The sequence below is a fragment of the Aedes aegypti genome, chromosome 2, assembly GCF_002204515.2.
Source record: "Aedes aegypti strain LVP_AGWG chromosome 2, AaegL5.0 Primary Assembly, whole genome shotgun sequence".
NCBI lineage: Eukaryota > Metazoa > Arthropoda > Insecta > Diptera > Culicidae > Aedes > Aedes aegypti.
Genome location: NC_035108.1, coordinates 145344626 through 145365904, shown reverse-complemented (window position 1 = coordinate 145365904; position 21279 = coordinate 145344626). Strand labels below are relative to the sequence as shown.

The 21279-nt window shown below is 40.0% G+C and overlaps 1 protein-coding gene across 1 annotated transcript in view; it reads left to right on the top strand.

The window, feature by feature from the left end:
- Positions 1-19066, top strand: part of LOC5576036 (serine/threonine-protein kinase NLK) — a 276399-nt gene extending 257333 nt beyond the window's left edge. Inside the window, 7 exon segments of the mRNA XM_021842628.1 lie at positions 2552-2744; positions 2804-3013; positions 3156-3344; positions 3593-3794; positions 3875-3968; positions 17652-17680; positions 17683-19066. Of these exon segments, the coding sequence (XP_021698320.1) occupies positions 2552-2744; positions 2804-3013; positions 3156-3344; positions 3593-3794; positions 3875-3968; positions 17652-17680; positions 17683-17714 (949 nt within the window). The 3' untranslated portion in view covers positions 17715-19066.
- The last annotated feature ends 2213 nt before the right edge of the window (positions 19067-21279 follow it).

Sequence of the window (21279 nt, the reverse complement as noted above, 5' to 3'; positions counted from 1 at the left end):
AACGGCCAATCCCGATGATGTCGATATCGTCCGCAAAGCCAAGGAGCATATGAGAACGTGTGATAATGGTACCGCTTCTCTGCACACCGGCTCTCCTGATAGCACCTTCAAGAGCTATGTTAAACAGCAAGTTAGAAAGAGCGATACTCTGTTTCAATCCATCTAAGGATACGAACTATGACGAAATCTCGTCCACCTCCAGCACATATAATTTCGATCCATCAAGCGTTGCACGAATCAGTCTAATCAGCTTTGCCGGAAAGCATTGTTCGGACATAGGTAATTTGCCACAACTCGGTTCTCTTCACTGAATCGTACGCTGCTTTGAAATCTACAAATGATGAGTCTGCAAGTTGTACTCCCGGGTAGGGTAAACATTTGATTGGTCGTTGATCGGCCCTCTCGAAAACCAGCATGGTATTCACTGACAAAGGACGCCTCATACGGTCTCAATCTGTTGAACAGAATTCCAGACATGATTTTGTAAGCCGAATTATGGAGTGTTATACCTCGGTAACTGGCGCACTCCAGTCGATGCCCTTTCTTGTACAAAGGGCAAGTGATACTATCCAACCAACCAGTAGTCATTTGTTCTACCTCCCATATCTTCGAAATTATACGGTGAAGGAGTTCGTTTTGTTTACATTTGACGAATTTCTGACAGCATCATTTTCTGCTTGAAACTTGTTGTAATGGTTGTATGGAAAAACTGATTGAATTAAATTAATTTTAGTCAAAATCAAGATATTTTCTTCGTACAAACGGTTGATGCAAGTGTGACAGTCCTATCTTTCCAAATGATTTGCGAATTGAGTTGATCTTTTGATTTAGAATGATTATAAAATGAAGCCAAAACTATATGTTTCAAGAGCACTAGCTGAGCTGAAAATTTGATCGTTTGATCATCACCAGTATGCAACCAATTGATCAAATTTTCAACGCGACCATCTGAGCTGAATTTTCAACGTGTGTCTTCTGAACTAACTACTAGCTCCAAGAATCTAATTTTTCGATGGAAGCTATAGATAACTGCAAGGATTGCTACATTATATGTTTCCAATACTTGCTGAGATATTTCAGATTATGCTTTGGCCTAATGGCATCCCCGACGACGGTAGCATGAAATTTCTGTATTTCTAAGTATGCAAAGCAATAGAGTACGAAGCGCGATCTCAAATCCTTTGTTCTACTAGGGTTGATGAGAAAGCATGATAATGATGCATTCCTGGAACGGTTACCTTGTTTACTAATAAATAAAACCGAGACATACTGTACTACAAGCTTTGTAAGTACATTGCACCATTCTTGCTTTCAACAACTCCTTTCGTACAGGACAAAACCCATGAAACCGTACCCCTTGCCCCGCCAGGACCGGAACAAAGCTAAGTCATTCACGCCCTTTTGCGGAACTGAAGCTTACCAAGCCGCATATGCTCGCATTCTCCCGTATCCCACCGGAAATGAGAAAGCGTCCAAAGTGCTTTCTTCCGTAAACCAATGCTGCACCTATATCGAGGAGGTCGACTTCAACAACGATGACAAAGCTCATCGACCGTGATTACGATGGCTTGGCGTGAGCAAAATAAGAAGTAATCGTTAATTATGTTTGATTTTCCTTGTGGATGCTTTGTTAAAACGTCCAGCCAGCAGCGCGTCTTATATATCCGCTTGCTTTATGGCGCGTCTATTATAGGGAACGTCGACAGCAAGGACATACGGCAAGTAGTAATACTGACGGGCGGCGGTTGGGGTCATGGTTGAACTTTCCGTCGACAATGAAAATGAATTGGGGTGAGTTTATGCTGGCTAGACAAAGACAAGGTCGGAGTAACTTCCAGCGATAACTACTGGAATGGGCGAGCGAGACTGAATCGACACAGACTCGGTGTCATGTTTCTTCCTACCGGGCAGACAAAGAAAACCTTCGAATACATAAAGGGGTTGCGCCGAAAAGCTTGGCGTCTTTGTGACAATTTTAAATGCCCAATGACTAAAGAGGTTTTTTGGTCAAACGTTCTTAATTGAGACAATTTGGTAAATTGGTAAATTTCCGGATGCGGAGATGTCAGAGCACCCACTCGTAGGTGGAAAAAAATGACGCCTTTTACGCCGAGACCGTATGATCGAATCCCATCTCCGAGATAGTCACTTATGAAATAAACACGGTAAAAAAATTAGCACGGTCGATTAAAGGGATTGAATCCTTAACACTTCAGTCGTCGCGTTGTTGTATTTTGTACAACACTGTTGAAAAAACCTCGCTCTTTGTTCACAACAGCAGCGTAGTGGTTCTGACGGTGGCAAACCGCGCGACGACTGGAAGGTTAACGTAATTCAAAACACGAACCACCATGATTTAAAGAGTTTTGGCGGACACTCGGCTTTTTCCGATGGACGACATGGTATGCCCTTGGCTGTAAATTTTATCATTATTGTCATCTTCTGTTCAAATATTCCATAACATATTGCTAAATATAATCAATTCATTCGATTAAAACACCGCAAAAAGAAGATTTTCCTTCACTCGACGAATCAATTTCGCACCAACCAGTTACGTCATCACAGAGCTGCTACAGTCGGATCTGCACAAAATCATCGTATCACCACAGCACCTATCGGCGGACCATATCAAAGTGTTCCTGTACCAGATCCTGCGGGGTCTCAAATATCTACACTCAGCACGAATTCTGCACCGGGATATCAAACCAGGCAACCTGCTGGTGAACAGCAATTGTGTTCTTAAGGTAAAGTTCAGTTGAATGTGAAGTTGAGATTCTTCTTTATAATAAATTATGTTTTTCAGATTTGTGATTTTGGATTGGCACGCGTGGAAGAACCGGACCAGTCGAAGCACATGACACAGGAAGTGGTAACGCAGTACTATCGCGCGCCAGAGATTCTGATGGGAGCACGACACTATTCGGCGGCCGTAGATGTGTGGTCGGTTGGATGCATATTCGGAGAACTACTAGGCAGGCGAATTCTATTTCAGGCACAGAGTCCAGTGCAGCAGGTGGGTATACGTACCGGACTAATCCGCCCTATAGGGTTGTTCTAGCTTATCCCACAGCAATATTATTTTTAGCACTCTGTTCTTCTAAAACAGTCCAGTTAATTAATTTTCATTATTCCACCCTTTCGCTCCCCACTCACAGCTGGAACTGATAACAGAACTGCTGGGCACACCTACGCTAGAGGACATGCGGCACGCCTGCGAGGGAGCCAGAACCCACATGCTGCGAAGAGCTCCGAAGCCTCCGTCCCTGTCCGCACTCTACACCCTGAGCACACATGCCACCCACGAAGCAGTGCACCTCCTCTGCCAGATGTTGGTCTTCGATCCGGTAAGTCACCTCTCTCTCCTTTGTCCATAATTAAAGTGAAAAAGAAATGATGCCACACTTCAAATCGTCAACAGCACAAATCTGGAGTTGTTCAAGCTGAAAGTTTTGAGCTCTAGGCATCGTCTAGTTCTCTAGATTTGTGCTCTTGAAACTTCGAGGTACGGCTGCGATGCATCTTCACCTTAAGTCATGGCGGTCTAATTCATTCTCATTATCTTTTACTTTGCACTTGCTCTGCATGGACACAGGACAAGAGAATATCGGTGATTGATGCCCTGGCCCATCCGTACGTCGACGAGGGTCGCCTTCGTTACCATTCCTGTATGTGCAAGTGCTGCTACACCCCGTCTGCCGGAATGCGCCAGTATGCGGCCGAATTCGAACCCTCTGCGCCACAACCGTTCGATGACCTCTGGGAACGGAAGCTGACTTCGGTGCAGCAAGTCAAAGGTACGTAATCATGCAAAACTACGCTATCGCAGGATTCATACTAATTATCGGTTTCGGCTTTTTTTTTTCATCCCCAACAGAGGAAATGCACAAATTCATAGCCGAACAGCTGCAAACGAATCGCGTGCCACTATGTATAAATCCTCAGAGCGCCGCATTTAAGAGCTTCGCCAGGTAAGAGATCCCAGTGCCGCACCGTGCGATTTGGTCGCTGGCCTGGCCATATCTTTCCCCTTAATTGTGTCCTCTTTGTTTTGGGTTTTTTGTACTCTTGCTTTTCCTCTTTCTTTTTTATACACATATACAATTTCCGGCTCCGGCTCGCGAATTATCCCCTAGATAAGCGCCTTAGCTAGGAGAAAAAAAGCATAAACTAAAAATAAAGTTTCAACTAGAACGCGAGTAAATTGCGAAGCAAAGGCTGAATCGGTAATTAAGTAGTCTGTAATCAGCATTCGAGGACAATAGTAGAGCTAAAAATATGCTAGAGAAAACAGGAGGTCAGGCGCCATACGTTAATTATTTCAGAATTAATTTTAAGTTTTAAATAATGTGCCTTATTTCCATTTAAGATAATTATATAGTTTGGTTGTTTTCTACTGGATTGCTAAAAGCTACACATGCCGATAAGAAGAATCTCTCACTTATTGACATAGCGATAGAAAAAAAAATATAAAAATTTAAGTATTGTTGAATCTATCCGTTTCATTGATCCGGTGCTTGCTTTCAGGTCTGAATTTCTATGAATCTGACGTGCAGTCAGACAAAATGTCAAAGGAAAAAATGAAATAAAAAAACTTTGTTTTTTTTTCTAAAACTTACTTGATACTTGCTGGGCTACAATTCGCTACGATGAATCTGCGCCGAAGGGATGAGTCTCCTCTACAGGGCTCGGTCCTGGGCCAATCGCTTCCAGTCGCTTTGAACGTTTAGTGCCCTTAGGTCCTCTTCAACTTCAAAAAGCCATCGTGTGTACGGCCGAAGTCGGAGGCCTCGTCCGGGTTCTCTATTGAATATTATCTTTGCTTGTCGATGTTTCGGCATACTGGTAACGTGACCAGCCCAACGCAGCCTACCGTGTTTTATGCGCTTGACAATATCCACCTCTTTATACACTTGGTACAACGCGTGATTCATGGGACGCCGCCAGATGTCGTTTTTTAATTTACCGCCGAGTATTGTTCGCAGCACTTTACCTTCAAATATCCCGAAAGCTCTCCGGTCGAAGCTACGGGACTTCAGCTGGTTACGGAGCCCGTAAAAAGCCCGACTCGCAGCTGCAATACGTCTTTTTACCTCGCGGGTGACATCATTATCGCATGTCGCTAGTGTCCCAAGATAGACAAATTCTTCCATCACGTCAAACTTGTCACCACCCAGCACCATTTCGCTACCACTTACACGTCAAGACCCACGTAGACCACCAGCTATCATGTATTTTTTTCTTGTGGTGTTCATCGTAAGTCCGATACTCGCGGTCTTCCTCTTGAAACCCACGAACGCCTCTTCAACTGCCCAACGATCAATCCCGATGATGTCGATATCGGCTTTGCGGAGCCAAGGAGTATATGAGAACGTGTGATAATGGTACCGCTTCTCTGCATACCGGCTCTCCTGATAGCACCTCCAAGCGTTAAACTACAAGCTAGAAAGAAAGTTACCATGTTTCAATCCATCTAAGGTTACGAACGTTGACGAAATCTCGTCCACCACCCGTACACATGATTTCGATCCTTCAAGCGTTGCACCAATCAGTCTAATTAGCTTCGCTAGAAAGCCGTTTTCGGACATAATATGCTACAACTCGTTTCTCTTCACTGAATCGTATGCTGCTTTGAGATCTACAAACAGGTGATGAGTCTGCAAGTTGTATTCCAGGCATTAATCTAGGATTTGACGCAGGGTAAACATTTGATCCGTCGTTGATCGACCCTCTCAAAAACCAGCTTGGTATTCGCCGACAAAGAACTCCTCATACGGTCTCAATCTGTTGAACAGAATTCCAGACATGGTTTTGAACGCCTAATTAAGGAGAGTTATCCCTCGGTAATTGGCGCACTTCAGTCTATGCCCTTTCTGGTACAAAGGGCAAATAAGAATATCCAACCAACTAGTAGGCATTTGTTCTTCCTCCCATATCCTCGAAATGATACGATGAAAGAGTTCGTGCAGCTACTTACTTGTGAAGTACGTCCTTCCCAGCAGCCTTGTTATTCTTCAGCCTATTAATAGCTTTCTTTATCTCATCTAGAGTTGGAGGTTCCACAGCCTGCCCATCGTCATCGATTTGGATTCTGCTACTAGATCCACTTATCTCCGTTCAACAATGACTCGAAGTACCGTTTTGATTCATATTACGGACACTTAAGGCCTCAGTGAAGTATAACCCAGCTTGAACCATACAAAATAAATCATTCTGTATGATTTTTTAACGTTACCGGGCGTCGGTAGCCCTTAACTTTCGGATGGTGGGTAAAGAATACGCGTCCGCAACTTGAATAATTTTAAATAAATCAAAACGTGTGGCCTTTTCATGATTCTTATTCCGGACGCTCCCTCACTTTTGCCTCATATTCCGGACGCTTTGATTCGAATTACGGACAGCTCATGATAATCATTGATGGAACAGTCAAAGCATTAATTGAAATCGTTCGAACACTTAAGAGACGTCTAAGGTAGTTGGGCATTATAAATTTGCAATGATATTTACGGAAAAAACCTAATAAAACGAGCCTCGAAAATGAGAACTTTTGGACGGCGAAAATTGAAACATTTCGTGTGAAATGTTTCCCATACAAACAAGAGTGTCCGGAATTTGAAGCTGTCCGTAATATGAATCAAAACGGTATTCTTTCCACCTGGCGGCCACCATTGTTTTATCCGTCAGCAAGTTTCCTTCACGGTCGTTACACACGGCGGGAGACGGCGCTGTTTTTCTCCGCACACCGTTGACAGATTCGTAGAACCGTCGCATGTTGTTCTGTTCCATAGCTTCTTGCATCTGATCAGGGACTGCCTCATTTAATGCTCATTTTTCTTCCTGCGATGGATCTATTTTTCGGCTGCCCTTGTTTCCTTATACCGTTTTCTGCTCTGTCGAGCCAGACACCAACATCCGACTTCTAACCACGTTTTTCTCGTCCGTCATTCTCTGGCACTCCTCGTCGAACCAACCGTTCCTTGGTCTCCGTTGAGCAGTACCTACCACTTCTCGCCACAGATCACTAAGGTTGATGCTCTGGTTGATTTCGCTAACCCGTACGTAGAGCTTTTGCTGGTAGTCCACTGCTACACCATCTGCTGACAGGCGTTGGATATTGAAACGCAACGATTGCCTTCCTTAGCCGAGCGGTTAGAGTCCGCGGCTACAAAGCAAAGCCATGCTGAAGGTGTCTGGGTTCAATTCCCGGTCGGTCCAGGATCTTTTCGTAAATGAAATTTCCTTGACTTCCCTGGGCATAGAGTATAATCGTACCTGCCACACGATATACGAATGCGAAAATGGCAACTTTGGCAAAGAAAGCTCTCAATTAATAACTGTGGAAGTGCTCATAAAGAACACTACGCTGAGAAGCAGGCTTTGTCCCAGTGAGGAACGTTAATGCCAAGAAGAAGAAGAAGATTGCCGATTTCTAGAATTCGAAACGGTTGATATCCGCGCTCGAATTTTGCTTACAACGAGATGGTGGTCTGAATCGTTACTAGGATCCCTGAAAGTTCTAACATCGGCGACGTCGGAAAAATGTCGGCCTTCTACCAGAACATGGTCGATTTGGTTGCAAAGGAGGTGCTACTGATGGCCATCCCCCTGGTGGCAGCAAAGTCCACTAAACGTAGGCCGTTGTTGTTGGTAACAGAGTGAAGGCTATCTGTACCAATGATAGGGCGGAAAAAGTCCTCTTTTCCGACCTGCGCATTTGCGTCGCCGATGACAATTTTCATATCTTCTTTTTTCTCCATTATTCGTGGTAGTCACTGAATTCGGTATGTTACCTTACCGGGGTCGCGCTACCTACATCACGTTGCCCCATCATATTGGGTGTAGCTGATGTGATACAGCATTTCATACTCATGCCAGAACAGGCGCTGTTTGAGCCACACCTCCTGGTGTACAGACGCTCGGAACGTACCTCCTCATTCTAGCTAATGTCAGGAGGACAACAGTGCCTAGGCTGCACTACCATCTAAGTACCCAACCCTTAGCTGGCGGTCTTCTGTCATCATTTGACCCGTGGAAGCGTCAGGTAGCAGCTTGTGAGGACCAGAGCTGTGTTGGTCGCTCCTTCCTGATTGTAGACTCACCGTTTTGCAGCCCACTCGATTGCTATACCACTCCTAATTACTGTCCAATATGACAAGTCAAGATGGATAAACGTACGAGTGTTAGTGAAAAAATCTTCATTGATTTAAAACATGTGTGATTCTTAAGCTTTAAATGCAATGCAATGCGGCTTATCTCGCTGTGATTTTATTGATTTTTACTCCGTTTTGTAGGCATTATCAGATTTTTTAAGAATGTTGAACGTCTCATAAAAAAGCATGGGTTTTTCAAAATTTTGGCGGAAATAATAGCGTTCAATAATTAGCAGTTTATCCTAATTCTTACCAAACTAAGATGAAAGTTGTCAATAATATTGGAATCTTTACTCTCTGTAACGACATCAAAATAACGACATTTTTATAGCTACATCCCCATATAACGACAGTCTCTTGAGATGTCGGCATAACGAGCATCGACTGTATGCCTTCTTGAAATGAAAACCTTTAATAAATCTATTGGTGTTGATTTTGTTTCAATAAGTTTAAAATTGATGAAGTAAAACAGTGGCAGTTTTTTAAATATTGCAGCATAACCATTATCTGTTAAATACATAATAACTGAATATTTGTAGTGAGAAATAGTTTGCAAATTAAACTATGCGAAACTATCAAATTTCAACTGCTTTGAAACGAATGGGAATAATTCTATATACCGCAAAATGAAGCTTCTTAAGTCACTTGAATTGGTTTAAAGTATCGGCATCAGATTTTAAGATGTGGTCAAAACATATGAAAACGGCATTTTTACTGTCAAAACCAAGCAATAAACAAGAAATCAATGCGAAATATGAGATCTTTTCAGAATAATTAGAGTAAATAGCGCAATATGGGATTTCTTCGTGATTTTCCTAAAATATTAGCAATACAAGATAAGAATACATACTACAAAATGTAGTGTTTAATTTGATCTCCAAACAGTGGCAGAATCTTCAACGCAAGACTAGTCGCATGCATGTACTGAGTACAGGCATCTTGGAATTTCGCTAACCATACACATCTCAAACGAGATATTGCTGGCAATGCCTGATTGCATGACCGCTTCTACAGGAGATAGGCCAAATTTCAAATTCAAATGCTTATAACGTTTTCAAATATTGAGGAAATTTGATGCATCCAGAAATATCTTACTATATTGTTTTGAACATGTTCCATATTGGCCACTTTCCCCTATAGAATGGTCATGACATCTAATGGTAAATGCTTTCGAAACGATAACCTTATAAACTTTAAAGTTTAATACCCGTGTTAATATGGTTTCGGACATGTTCCATTTATGGACTGGAAATGCAAACATGACTGACCTTATACTCCGGTCTTTTTTTTTTTTTAAAAACCGGGACATGTCCAGTGTTCGGTAACCAATATGCAAGGTCATGTAAGTTACTAAAACTAGGCCAAATTGGCCGTCAAATGCTTCTATAAATACTATGACATCGACTATTGTAGCAGTTCTAATTAAGGTGAAGATGAATCGAAGCCAAACCAGCAAGTGACAAATCGATCAAGTTATTAGCTATAACAGATGTCTGGTTCTCCAGATTTGCACTATTGAAAATTTGATGTTTGGCTTCGGTCCATCTTCACCTTAAGCTGTCTTGGGCAAAACCGAAGAAACAATAGGTGCAAATAGAAAATATTTGGCATCAACCAAACCAAAAGGTCAACTAAGGTAGCATTTTCAAAAAAAATATTTTACTTTAATTCATTCAAATTAGAAAAAAATATTTGTTATCCTGATCTCAATTCTTTAGCAAATTTGATATTTTTCTGGAGATCCCCCAAACCCATATGTAGCTTTTAGCAATCCTAATTCTCCCGCATACTCAACATGCTCCGCCCTTGTCGTATTTGACTGAATTTGACTGAAATTTCCCCACATATTAGTATCGTCAACAACAGCAATAACAATCATCCGACGTCACCATCATCCACCTATCATCAGCAGTAGTAGCTCTAAGTAGTGGAACAGAGTGAAAGTGGCTAGGCGCGACAAAGAGTGTGATAACAATAGTGTACAGAGACAGGATATTAAGAACAGTACTGCCGGCCATCGAACCTTCGATATTCATTCCTGCTAGGGGCAAAGACTCTTCCATCAGGGTCCCACCAGAGGTTCCAAGTGTTAAGCCCCTTGAGAAGACGTGCGCTGCGGACAGTTTGCGCCCTAGGTGTGTCCGATTTTGTTATACTCCCTAGTCTTACACATTCTCTCCCCGTCCAAAGCCCCCCTCGAGTTTTGAACCGCGTCTCATAAGTGTACTAGTGTTTCATTTTGTAAATTATTTTCGTTCATAATTTCTCACCTTATTCATGTATTTACCTGTTTAATCCATATTTACTACAAACATTGTTCTTCACATGTGTATTCTTTCCTATGAGCACTGCAAATGATGTTGCCTAATGTGAGAGGGGCATGTCTAACCATCTCAACCCTTGCCCCTTTTTTCCCGCTCGAACGCTTTCTACTTACTTTTACTTACTTAAAATGTGCGATAATACCTTGGCTCACATTGAACGCGTGTACTACCAAGCACCGAGAAACCCATCAGCTAATCACGACTTTTCATTGCAGCTTCACACGACAAGTTCTGCAACAACACGTAAAAGAAAAAGCGCAGCGTCAAAAAGAACGACTACACAAGCTTCAGCAGCTGCAGAAGCTTCAGCAACTTAAGAAGCTTAAGGAACTTCAGAAGCAACAGCAGCTCCAAAAACGAGATGATGAATAATTTAGCTATTCCATCAGTTTTTTGTCAGAGTTTGTTCTAGTTGATGCTGCTGTTGTTGTTGAAACGAAGAAGACGCTTTTTACTACAATCACTATTTGACCACGACACAACTAGACTGACAAACGGACAAACGGGATGACAGGAGACACTTCGAACAAGAGTAAGAAACCGTGGAATTTCTTCGAAATTGTGAAGAATTGTTTTTTTAACAATCCGGGTAATTAGATGCATGAAATATTTTTGTTTGTGTTCGTCCAAATTGCTTCAAATTGTTAGGCCTCATTAACGGTTACGCTGATACAACCTTTACGCTATCTTGAGGAAAAGTAGCCGTAGACAACGGTGACTCCAAAATAGCTTTAAACTGTTAATAAATCTTCGAGCTGCTTAGTAGAATACCTATAAGTAGATGAAAAAACCGAATTCAGTACTATACCATTTAATTCCACTAGAGTTTGTATCCTTTGACAGATACGCGTATTACGTCCTCAACTGTAAGGCCGTCTTCAGTGTCGTGTACTAGACTTCAGTCGAGTCTAGTACACGACACTGAAGACGGCCTTACAGTTGAGGTCGAAATACGCGTATCTGTCAAAGGATACAAACTCTAGTGGAATTAAATGGTCTAGTACTAAATTCGGCTTTGAACTGTTTTTTTTAAGAATTATACTTTTGCAACCTTTCCAAAATTTAGCCATCAAACAATAAAATTTCAACTTTATTCCTTGTTATCGTCGATTTTAGACGTAAAGGGTGTCAAATTGCGACACACGCAAATATATGGCAAAATTCGCACGTTCAACCAATAATGTACAAACTTTCAGGGTATAAAATAAAACATGTTATGTAGGGAGTCGATGCCGGTTATGGACCCTTTGCGTATTATGGACCCCCACAGAAAAACATAAAATTAACACTCAAAGCAACTTTATTCCTATGAAAATCCACCGGGGGAACTTCGATTACATTGTTAGTCAGCAGTTTCAGGCAAAATATTTGGTTTGAGACGCATAAATACAGATATTTGAACAGTTTTGTAAATGAAACCACATAAGAGGGTCCATAATACGCATTTTCAGGTGGGTCCATAATAGGCTCGTCGGCAGCGAGCCGGATTACATGGGAATCAAATGGAGGGTCCATAATACGCAACGTCAAATTTGTAAACAATCCTATTATGGACCCCGGGAGGGGTCCATAATAGGCATTCGGACAACAGTTTTTCAAATGCATATTTCGCTGAAAATATCGATTGATTTTGTATGTTTCGTAGACGTACTATGAAGTAAAGACATTGAATTTGTTGTTAGACTCCACAAAACGTATATGCGTCTGAGATATCATTGCGGAAAAGCGTCTAGAATGAATTTCAGCTACTAAGGGGTCCATTACTAGCATTGATACCCTATGTTTCCCATGTTTTTATCCAAATGCACGAACTTTTCTTTTCACACTACTCATAAGGTCCTGTACAACACTTGGACACTTGCCACAAAAGTTCAATCCAATAGACCGTGGCTTAACCTTCCCAACAAAAAAAAAAAAAAAAAAACACTTGGACCAACTTTTTTGCGGGGCAGTCAATTTTTTCTTCATATCTTCTTCCGATTTCACTTCCATATGATGCTTCCGAAGTGCCTGCTGCATGATGGCCCAGTACTTTTCAATTGGCCGCAGTTCCGGTGCGTTCGGTGGGTCGAGATGCTTCGGTACGAAATTCACCTTGTACCACTCCAAAACCTCTTTCGAGTAAGACAGCGTCCATTTATTACCTAACGCTAAAATTGACAATTTTCAACCCCCTGCCCCTCATTGGTAACACTTTTTGTATGAAAAATTTAAAATTTGTATATGGACCGTAACGTTTCAGGGTACTCCTCCCCTCCCCCTAGAGCGTCACGTAATTTGTGGACGAAGGCTAATGGCACGAGGCCAAATCCGGCCAGAAAATCTTAGGATCATCGTGTTACCTATGAAGAGGAAGTAGACGGGTACAACTGCCCATTGACCGTTCCAATTGTCACGAATGGGTTGCTCCACTTTCCACACGAGCAAATTGCTTGTCAAATCATAGTTTTTTGGTTAACTTTGACATATTCTGCTATCTAACGTCCTCAGGGACATCGAATTTATGATGAGCAGCGAAAAACTGTAGCCCAGGAAGCTGCCGGAAGTCTGCTTTTACATATGTCTCATCATCCATAACGAGGCAATGTGGTTTCGTCAACATATGGGTGTAGAGCTTCCGTGCACGTGTTTTACCTACCGTATTCTGCCATTCATCGCGAATAGGCGGCTTTTGGACTTTGTACGTTTGTAGTGCTTCATGTTTTTTTTTTCGCACCTTGCACGAAAGTTTTGGATAGATTCAGTTCCTTCACCAAATCTTGTACTGAACTGTTGGGATTCCTCTTGAAAGCTTGAACTACCCTTTTGTGATCCTTAACACTATACGGAAATCCATTTTGCCACTTTTTCTTTCCGATCGATGGTCAATCGTTCGTGGTACTGGTTTGAAACACGAGACACCGTAGAATGTACCATTCCCATCTTGTTGCTGGTGGCACGATAGGATAGATCCGGATTTTCGAGGTACGTGCGCCTGCTAGCAAACTTACACAGCGTAAACAAATACAAACAAATTACACCCACAATTTCAATAGAAAATACCCAACGGGTAAAAAATTACATTAATTAACTCATTACGCGTGGTGAAGATGGACATATTATGGGTGAAATTATAAAAAAAAAATCCACGTGCTCGGCTGGGATTCGAACCCAGGACTCTTGTATGCTAAACGAGCGCTTTACCAACTAAGCTACCGAGCCACTTGGTGACCCAATAACTGAGTTGGTTACAAGTTTAGAATTCAAATCCCTACAGACCACGCGGACCCCTTTCATAACCCATATCCATCCATCTCATGTTAACCACACACGCGAGAAGAGCGAGTGCGATTTATTTAGTGTTGAAACTGTTTGCCTATCGTACCTACATCGCTTCCATAACAACTGTATTGTGGAAGAATAAAGATGTGGGAAGGCTATCAACGTGTCGTTCTCACTCAAGTGACGACATGACTACTACAGAGAGGCAGTAACACTCTGTAGGGATTTGAATTCTAAACTTGTAACCAACTCAGTTATTGGGTCACCAAGTGGCTCGGTAGCTTAGTTGGTAAAGCGCTCGTCTAGCATACAAGAGTCCTGGGTTCAAATCCCAGCCGAGCACGTGGATTTTTTTCATAATTTCACCCATAATTTGTCCATCTTCACCACGCGTAATGAGTTAATTAATTTAATAACCATGCGGATTGGATTACCGAACAGCTCAATATAAGCGTCAATTTATAAAAAATTACAGCCATTTAAAAGCGGTGTAATTTGATTCCGTACACCCTTTATGTCTTCAGAAGTTGCTCGTGGGGGAAAAGCACCAATTTTCGACCCAACACTAATTTTCGACTCATCCATACAATTTCGGCCTACTTTGTTCGGAAATCCAAAAAATGGCACAGAATTCTTGTGGGTCGAAAATTAGTGCTTCTGCTTCTTCTTAGAAAACAAAAATCAAAAGGGTGGCCCTTATTTAAAATTTAATTGCGACTAAAACTTTTTTGATTACGCTATGCTGCAAACTTTTGGAAAACGTTTTTATGAACAACTTTGTCGAAGACACTTTTAATCTAATTTTTCATTTGTGCTAAGTTGATTACGAAAGATTTAACACAGAATAGACCCGAAAAATATGGGTTTTGGTCTTACTTTTTTGTTTTATGTTTTACGTGAATATGACCTTCAGAAGAGTTATAAAATAAGCAATGGCACACATATTTTTTCTGAACATTGTAAGTTTGTAATTCTTTGGTTTTTAAATAATTAGCAAAAACAGGGAGTTTCATTTGTTTTAGTGGCATTTAAAAGGCTACCCAAGTAACCACAAGCAGTATAACATTGCACATATTCAACTGCATTTCAACAACATTGATGTAACATTGCCTTTATTCGACATATTTCAAGAGCTGTCAAGCAATATAGCATTAACTCTACATTACAAAAGTATCAATGCACTAATATCACTTTATTAATTGCACTGCTGCACTAATGTTACTTTATAAATTGCTTCATTGCTTTATCGTCGTTTTTGCATTAGTGCAACTGTAAAAGGGCCCTTTTCCACTTTTAAACTACTTTAATGGTAGGCTTACGGCAATGCAGCTACATTATATATGCAATGATATAATGCTCCATGGTTACTTGGGTATGCTTTAGGCAAATAATTAATATTTCTCCATAAAGTTGCATATGGGAAATTTGTAGATCTAGTTAAAACCTACAACTTTGCTGAATCTAACACGCCGTCTACTTTTAAATTTTGTGAGATACAGACGATTGTCGAGTGTTTTAGTGAATTTTCTCAATTCACAAAAATAAAAAAAATACTCACACTTTTTGTAGCAAAAGTTCAAAGTTTCTTCGACAAAGTTGTTCATAAAAACGTTTTCTACAACTTTGCTGAAGAACGTAACCACAAATTTTCTCATACAAAAAATTGCCAAAATTTAAACTTAAATTAAAGCATTTGAAATAATTTTCGAATCAGATAAAAGTTCTGTTTTAGATTGTCTGCAGAAGAATGTTCTATATATTTTTACGGCCAAAAATATCACTTTGCAATGACTAAACTTTATATGAAAAGGTAAATTTTTGAACTTGTACCTTTTACATTATTTATGTAATAATGTTGATATTCTAGTAAACATCGAAAATGAATCAAAATCGAATCGAAATCGAATCGAAATCGAATCGAAATCGAATCGAAATCGAATCGAAATCGAATCGAAATCGAATCGAAATCGAATCGAAATCGAATCGAAATCGAATCGAAATCGAATCGAAATCGAATCGAAATCGAATCGAAATCGAATCGAAATCGAATCGAAATCGAATCGAAATCGAATCGAAATCGAATCGAAATCGAATCGAAATCGAATCGAAATCGAATCGAAATCGAATCGAAATCGAATCGAAATCGAATCGAAATCGAATCGAAATCGAATCGAAATCGAATCGAAATCGAATCGAAATCGAATCGAAATCGAATCGAAATCGAATCGAAATCGAATCGAAATCGAATCGAAATCGAATCGAAATCGAATCGAAATCGAATCGAAATCGAATCGAAATCGAATCGAAATCGAATCGAATCGAAATCGAATCGAAATCGAATCGAAATCGAATCGAAATCGAATCGAAATCGAATCGAAATCGAATCGAAATCGAATCGAAATCGAATCGAAATCGAATCGAAATCGAATCGAAATCGAATCGAAATCGAATCGAAATCGAATCGAAATCGAATCGAAATCGAATCGAAATCGAATCGAAATCGAATCGAAATCGAATCGAAATCGAATCGAAATCGAATCGAAATCGAATCGAAATCGAATCGAAATCGAATCGAAATCGAATCGAAATCGAATCGAAATCGAATCGAAATCGAATCGAATCGAAATCGAATCGAAATCGAATCGAAATCGAATCGAAATCGAATCGAAATCGAATCGAAATCGAATCGAAATCGAATCGAAATCGAATCGAAATCGAATCGAAATCGAATCGAAATCGAATCGAAATCGAATCGAAATCGAATCGAAATCGAATCGAATCGAATCGAAATCGAATCGAAATCGAATCGAAATCGAATCGAAATCGAATCGAAATCGAATCGAAATCGAATCGAAATCGAATCGAAATCGAATCGAAATCGAATCGAAATCGAATCGAAATCGAATCGAAATCGTATCGAAATCGAATGGAATCGAAATCGAATCAAAATCGAATCGAAATGAAATCGAAACCGAATCAAAATCAAATCGAAATTGAATCGAAATTGAAACGAAATCGAATCGAAATCGAATCGAAATCAAATCGGAATCGAATCAAAATTGAAACAAAAAAAAATTAAGTTTAATTTTCAATGTTTCGTTTGTTTAATTCGTGTTAATTGTATGATTATATTGTTCTTTTCTTAATATCAATATTTCGTTTTCAAAATTTCTGTTACATCACTACAAAAGCAGTGGATCACCTTTTATCTTATAATCTTGCACGTTTCGATGAAATCCGTATATCCTACCAGGGCAGACTGGTTTTTGGATGTTCATGATATATAACCTAGCGCTAGACGATGTCATTTGCAATTGTATAATAAACCATTCATCTCTTTTATCGTATTTGTCTTTGTTGGAAACTATTTCACCTTTTCAAACCAACCGTAACCGCCTGATATAATCGTTTCTATGTTACGTTTTTCCCTAATTCACCATCATTTCAATAGTAATATAAGATAGACCGAAATCGGACCACCTAGGTGCAGACCCTTCGATTGTATCTTGTATTAGCACAATACCCTATCCGAAATTTACCGTGCCGTTTATTACGTACTATCTAGTTTTCGATTACTTGACTGATTCGTTTTTTCTTTTAATTTTTCTGCAACGATTATGAACTCTGTCTGTTATTTCTGTCTAACTGTCTTTGGAAAAAACATATTAGTTTACCTTTTTCGATTGCTTATGCTTTTCTATAATCGATACTAATGTTTTTGTTTCCGGAATAATACACCGAAATGTGATTCCTCCGTGCAATATAAACCTTCCAGTGCCGTATGCATGAATGAACTGTTTCTTCCCTTATTTATCTAACCACTCATAGCCCTTATAATAATCTCTAGTTCATCTACCAAATGCAATTTTTCAAAGTTTAGTACACTAACGTTCTTTCTGTCCGTCGACTTCCATTTCAGCTCTACCGTGGCTCATCCTTCAGAACTGCCTCCCTCGCCGCACCAATGGGAATGACACAATGAAGCGATGGCTGCCTGAAATTTGTAAATTACTCACCAGCACTACAAAAATGAGTGCACCTCAACGGAAAATCACATAATTCGGATGACAGCCGAACAAAACTCATTTAGGACGAAACAAGTAGCAGAGTGTATTATAGTATCGTATATATTCGTATAAAACCAACATGAAACAACACACTAGTAAAGTAGACACTACATACAACTATCAAGATTAGTGAACATGAACAATACAATGCTGCCAAATCGGCATCCTCTGAGCGCCACTCAACAGGGCTTAGAGAATCTCAGGAGGATGCTACTACACGTACGAGAGACCGGACCAGAGACGGAAAGAGTGAATCCTTAGGCTAGGACACGGCAACCAACAACCTCAACCAATTTCGGAGGACGAGACAATTTTTTCCCCCTTCGGGATACATCAATCCCCCGGAAGAAGGAGTAATAGAAGCTAGTCGATGCATGCCACAAGCGTGGGATGAGTGCATCACAAATCGTGCAACACATGGAGAACTACATCGCGAAAGTGTTGCGGATCTATCGCTGGTGGTACGGGGACTGACTACCTTCGAAGGTAAGGTAGCGGAACAACCTCTTTTAGACCACCAGCATTTTTTTTTCGGACTGATCAGCGAGGGCCATCATTCAATTAACTGGCAAGCGGTAGGAATCACTATGAATCAACAGCAATTTTTCGCATAGACAAACTACCAAACCATGTGGGAGATGTGCAGCCGTCATTCACGGGGACACATTTGTAATGGGAATCGTTAATCGTAAACGCAGAAAAAAAAACGTCGAAAAGAGATGCGAGACATCAATATGTAATCAAGAAAACTGTAATTCATTTGCTTTTCCCTGATGATGCTGCAACTGCCCAGCATAAATAAGAGTAGTAATTTGTAAAAAGGGAAGTCTGCTAGTTGCAGATTGAAGAACGAAGTCGAGTAAAATTAGGACGAAACGAAATAAAAGAAACTGCTGCAGGTAATGATGATGACCATGATGGTATGATTTAAGCATTAGTAGACAATTTTTTAGTTCTATTTAGGTTCCGTAAGTCCACTATGTATGATCATCGTGGGCGAAAAAGCTGTGTTTATTTGTTAAGGAAGGAATACATTTAGAAAAAAAAGGTTGCGCAAGTATCGGCTACTACCTAGGGGCAGATATACTACTACCGTACCAGTAAGATAACGATTTATAGTGTGTAGTATATGACTAGGTACAATTGCTACCAGAAAGAAAAAAAGAAGCATGTTTTCTGTATGCGTGATAGTGTGACATTTCGAAGCTTTTTCGTTTAATGATTGTGTTCGCAAGTGGATAAAATAAATGTACTGTATTAAAGGGTAGCACTTTGCTCGGGAATATCCTGATTGAACTATCGCGACGAGGAAATATTTCACGATATAGATGAGTTGTTTCTTGTTACGAAAGTGGCATCGACTCATCGAAATTAGAGTTTTGTATCAAGATTCACACATCAAGATAAAAGGAAATAATGGCTCAAGAGATCAATGTGGTTGAGAGAAGACGTTAGATACTTTTCATTAATTTTGTTCAAGATCCAGGGTTTGTAGCGAATCACTTTTACGACCTGGTCCCTAAAAGTCATTATTTACAACTAAAAGTGACTTTTTCCAGACAAATAGTCGCTAAAAAATAGTTACTTTTCGTAATTTGATGGTAGAGAAATTTTAGGCTAGGTTAGCTTCTCAAACTCAAACAACAATATTCACAGAATTTTAATATTTAGAAACATCCATTTTGTTGATTTAGAATTTCTAAAAAGGTGAGATTTTTGTCTGTTTCATGGCAAGTTTCTGCGAATGGTGAATATTCCTCAGACATTTCTGTAGGGAAATCTGAGTTAAGGATTTTGGAGAAATTTCGGGTAAATTCATGGCTGAACTTTTTGGCTGAGGTATATTTCATTTGTTGGCGAGAATACGCAGAGGACTGTTTATCGACTACTAATGCAAACTCCTTATTCGGTTTGTATCGAGTTGGCTCAGAATCAACTGCGCCCTGCAGCTGTCATGAAGAAGAAAATGATTGAATTTTATAGGAATTCTGCTACAAACTTCCAAAGAGATTCTTTTTTTTTTTCATTCCGCCAGGAATTGCTCCAGATCCATCTAAAATGATTGTTCAATATTGAAGGGTCTGTAATCGTAATCATCGCCTTCGTCGAAACTTCTGTTCAAAACTGAAATGTATTCGACGAAAATGTGTTTACTGTGTTTCAGTTGAAGAATAGAATTACTACCGTGAATCGAAAGTCAGTCCCATCTGTAAAAAGTAGGCATTGAGAAAATGGGATTTGAAGTTCACAAACTCGTTTTCCATACAAAAATCAAAAAATTCCAGGAAATTTGAACATGTTCCAATCTCAATGAAACTTTCAGAAATTGCTTTTACTCTGATATCTTTCTGTGAAAATATGTAAATATGACTAGAACTTGGCTAATTTTTGTCTACCGTCAGCATTTAAAATTTCCCTAGATCTCATTCATAAATATGGTTCAAAATGCTCCAAACAATTCGTTTTCCTTCTTTACAATATTTGAAACAATTTCAATTAATTTTAGCCAGAAAATTCGTCAAAACTAAAACAAATTTCCAGAAATTTCAACACAAGATATTTTACAGAATTTATGGATTTGGAATCACTAAAGTCGTTATCATTTTCCTGATGTTCCTGATGATACTCTGATGTTGTGCGTGTTGTACACTCAGGCAAATGGACTATCGATAAACATAGGAACCCCTTATGAAAATTCGCCACAAGAAATCGGGTTGAAATTTATAAATTTACCTTATGAAACCAGAATTTGAAAACAAAAAACGTTCATGCGGCAACCTGGAATCGAACCAAGAACCTTGTGATCGATAGGCCCGAGCGTACACCACGCGCCTATCGACGCCTTGATGTGGAGTGATGCTGAAACGATACATAAAGCGTTTGTATTGCAATAATCGTTCCACCTTTCATAAGGCAAAATGTATGAAATTCGATAGTCCAGTTTCGCTGCGTGTATGAGTGCAGGCGGATAAATGGGATGAAATTATGGCTAGTGTGTCAATGACCGTTAAATTTTCCAAAGCCTGATGACAACTGTGGAGATGCAGAGGTATACTCGGTATCTAGTAACAACGGTTGTCTAACTAACATTCCTTCCCTTCCCCGATGACCGTAAGGACGTGGCAGGCGCCGTTATTGACTTTTTTTTAAATTTGAGCTCTCGATTTGTGCACATTGAGACTGGTAAAAATTTTTGTAAGACTTGTCACGCTTGGCTTGACCCCCTCCCCCCCTCGGAGCGTGACGTAATTTGTGCATGACCCCTTACTTGATAGTCCTAAGTGATATGATTATTTTGGATACTTCGGGTACTAAAAGATTTCTAGATTATTGTAATGAACGTTAGCATGGATGGCCGCTTCGTAGTTGCACTCCGTGATTGACCAGAACAATCGAAGTTGCACAGAGATTGAATGAATAGAGCTTGGGATTAGGTAACTATTCTCAATGCGCACAAGTCGAGAATTCAAATTTTAAAAG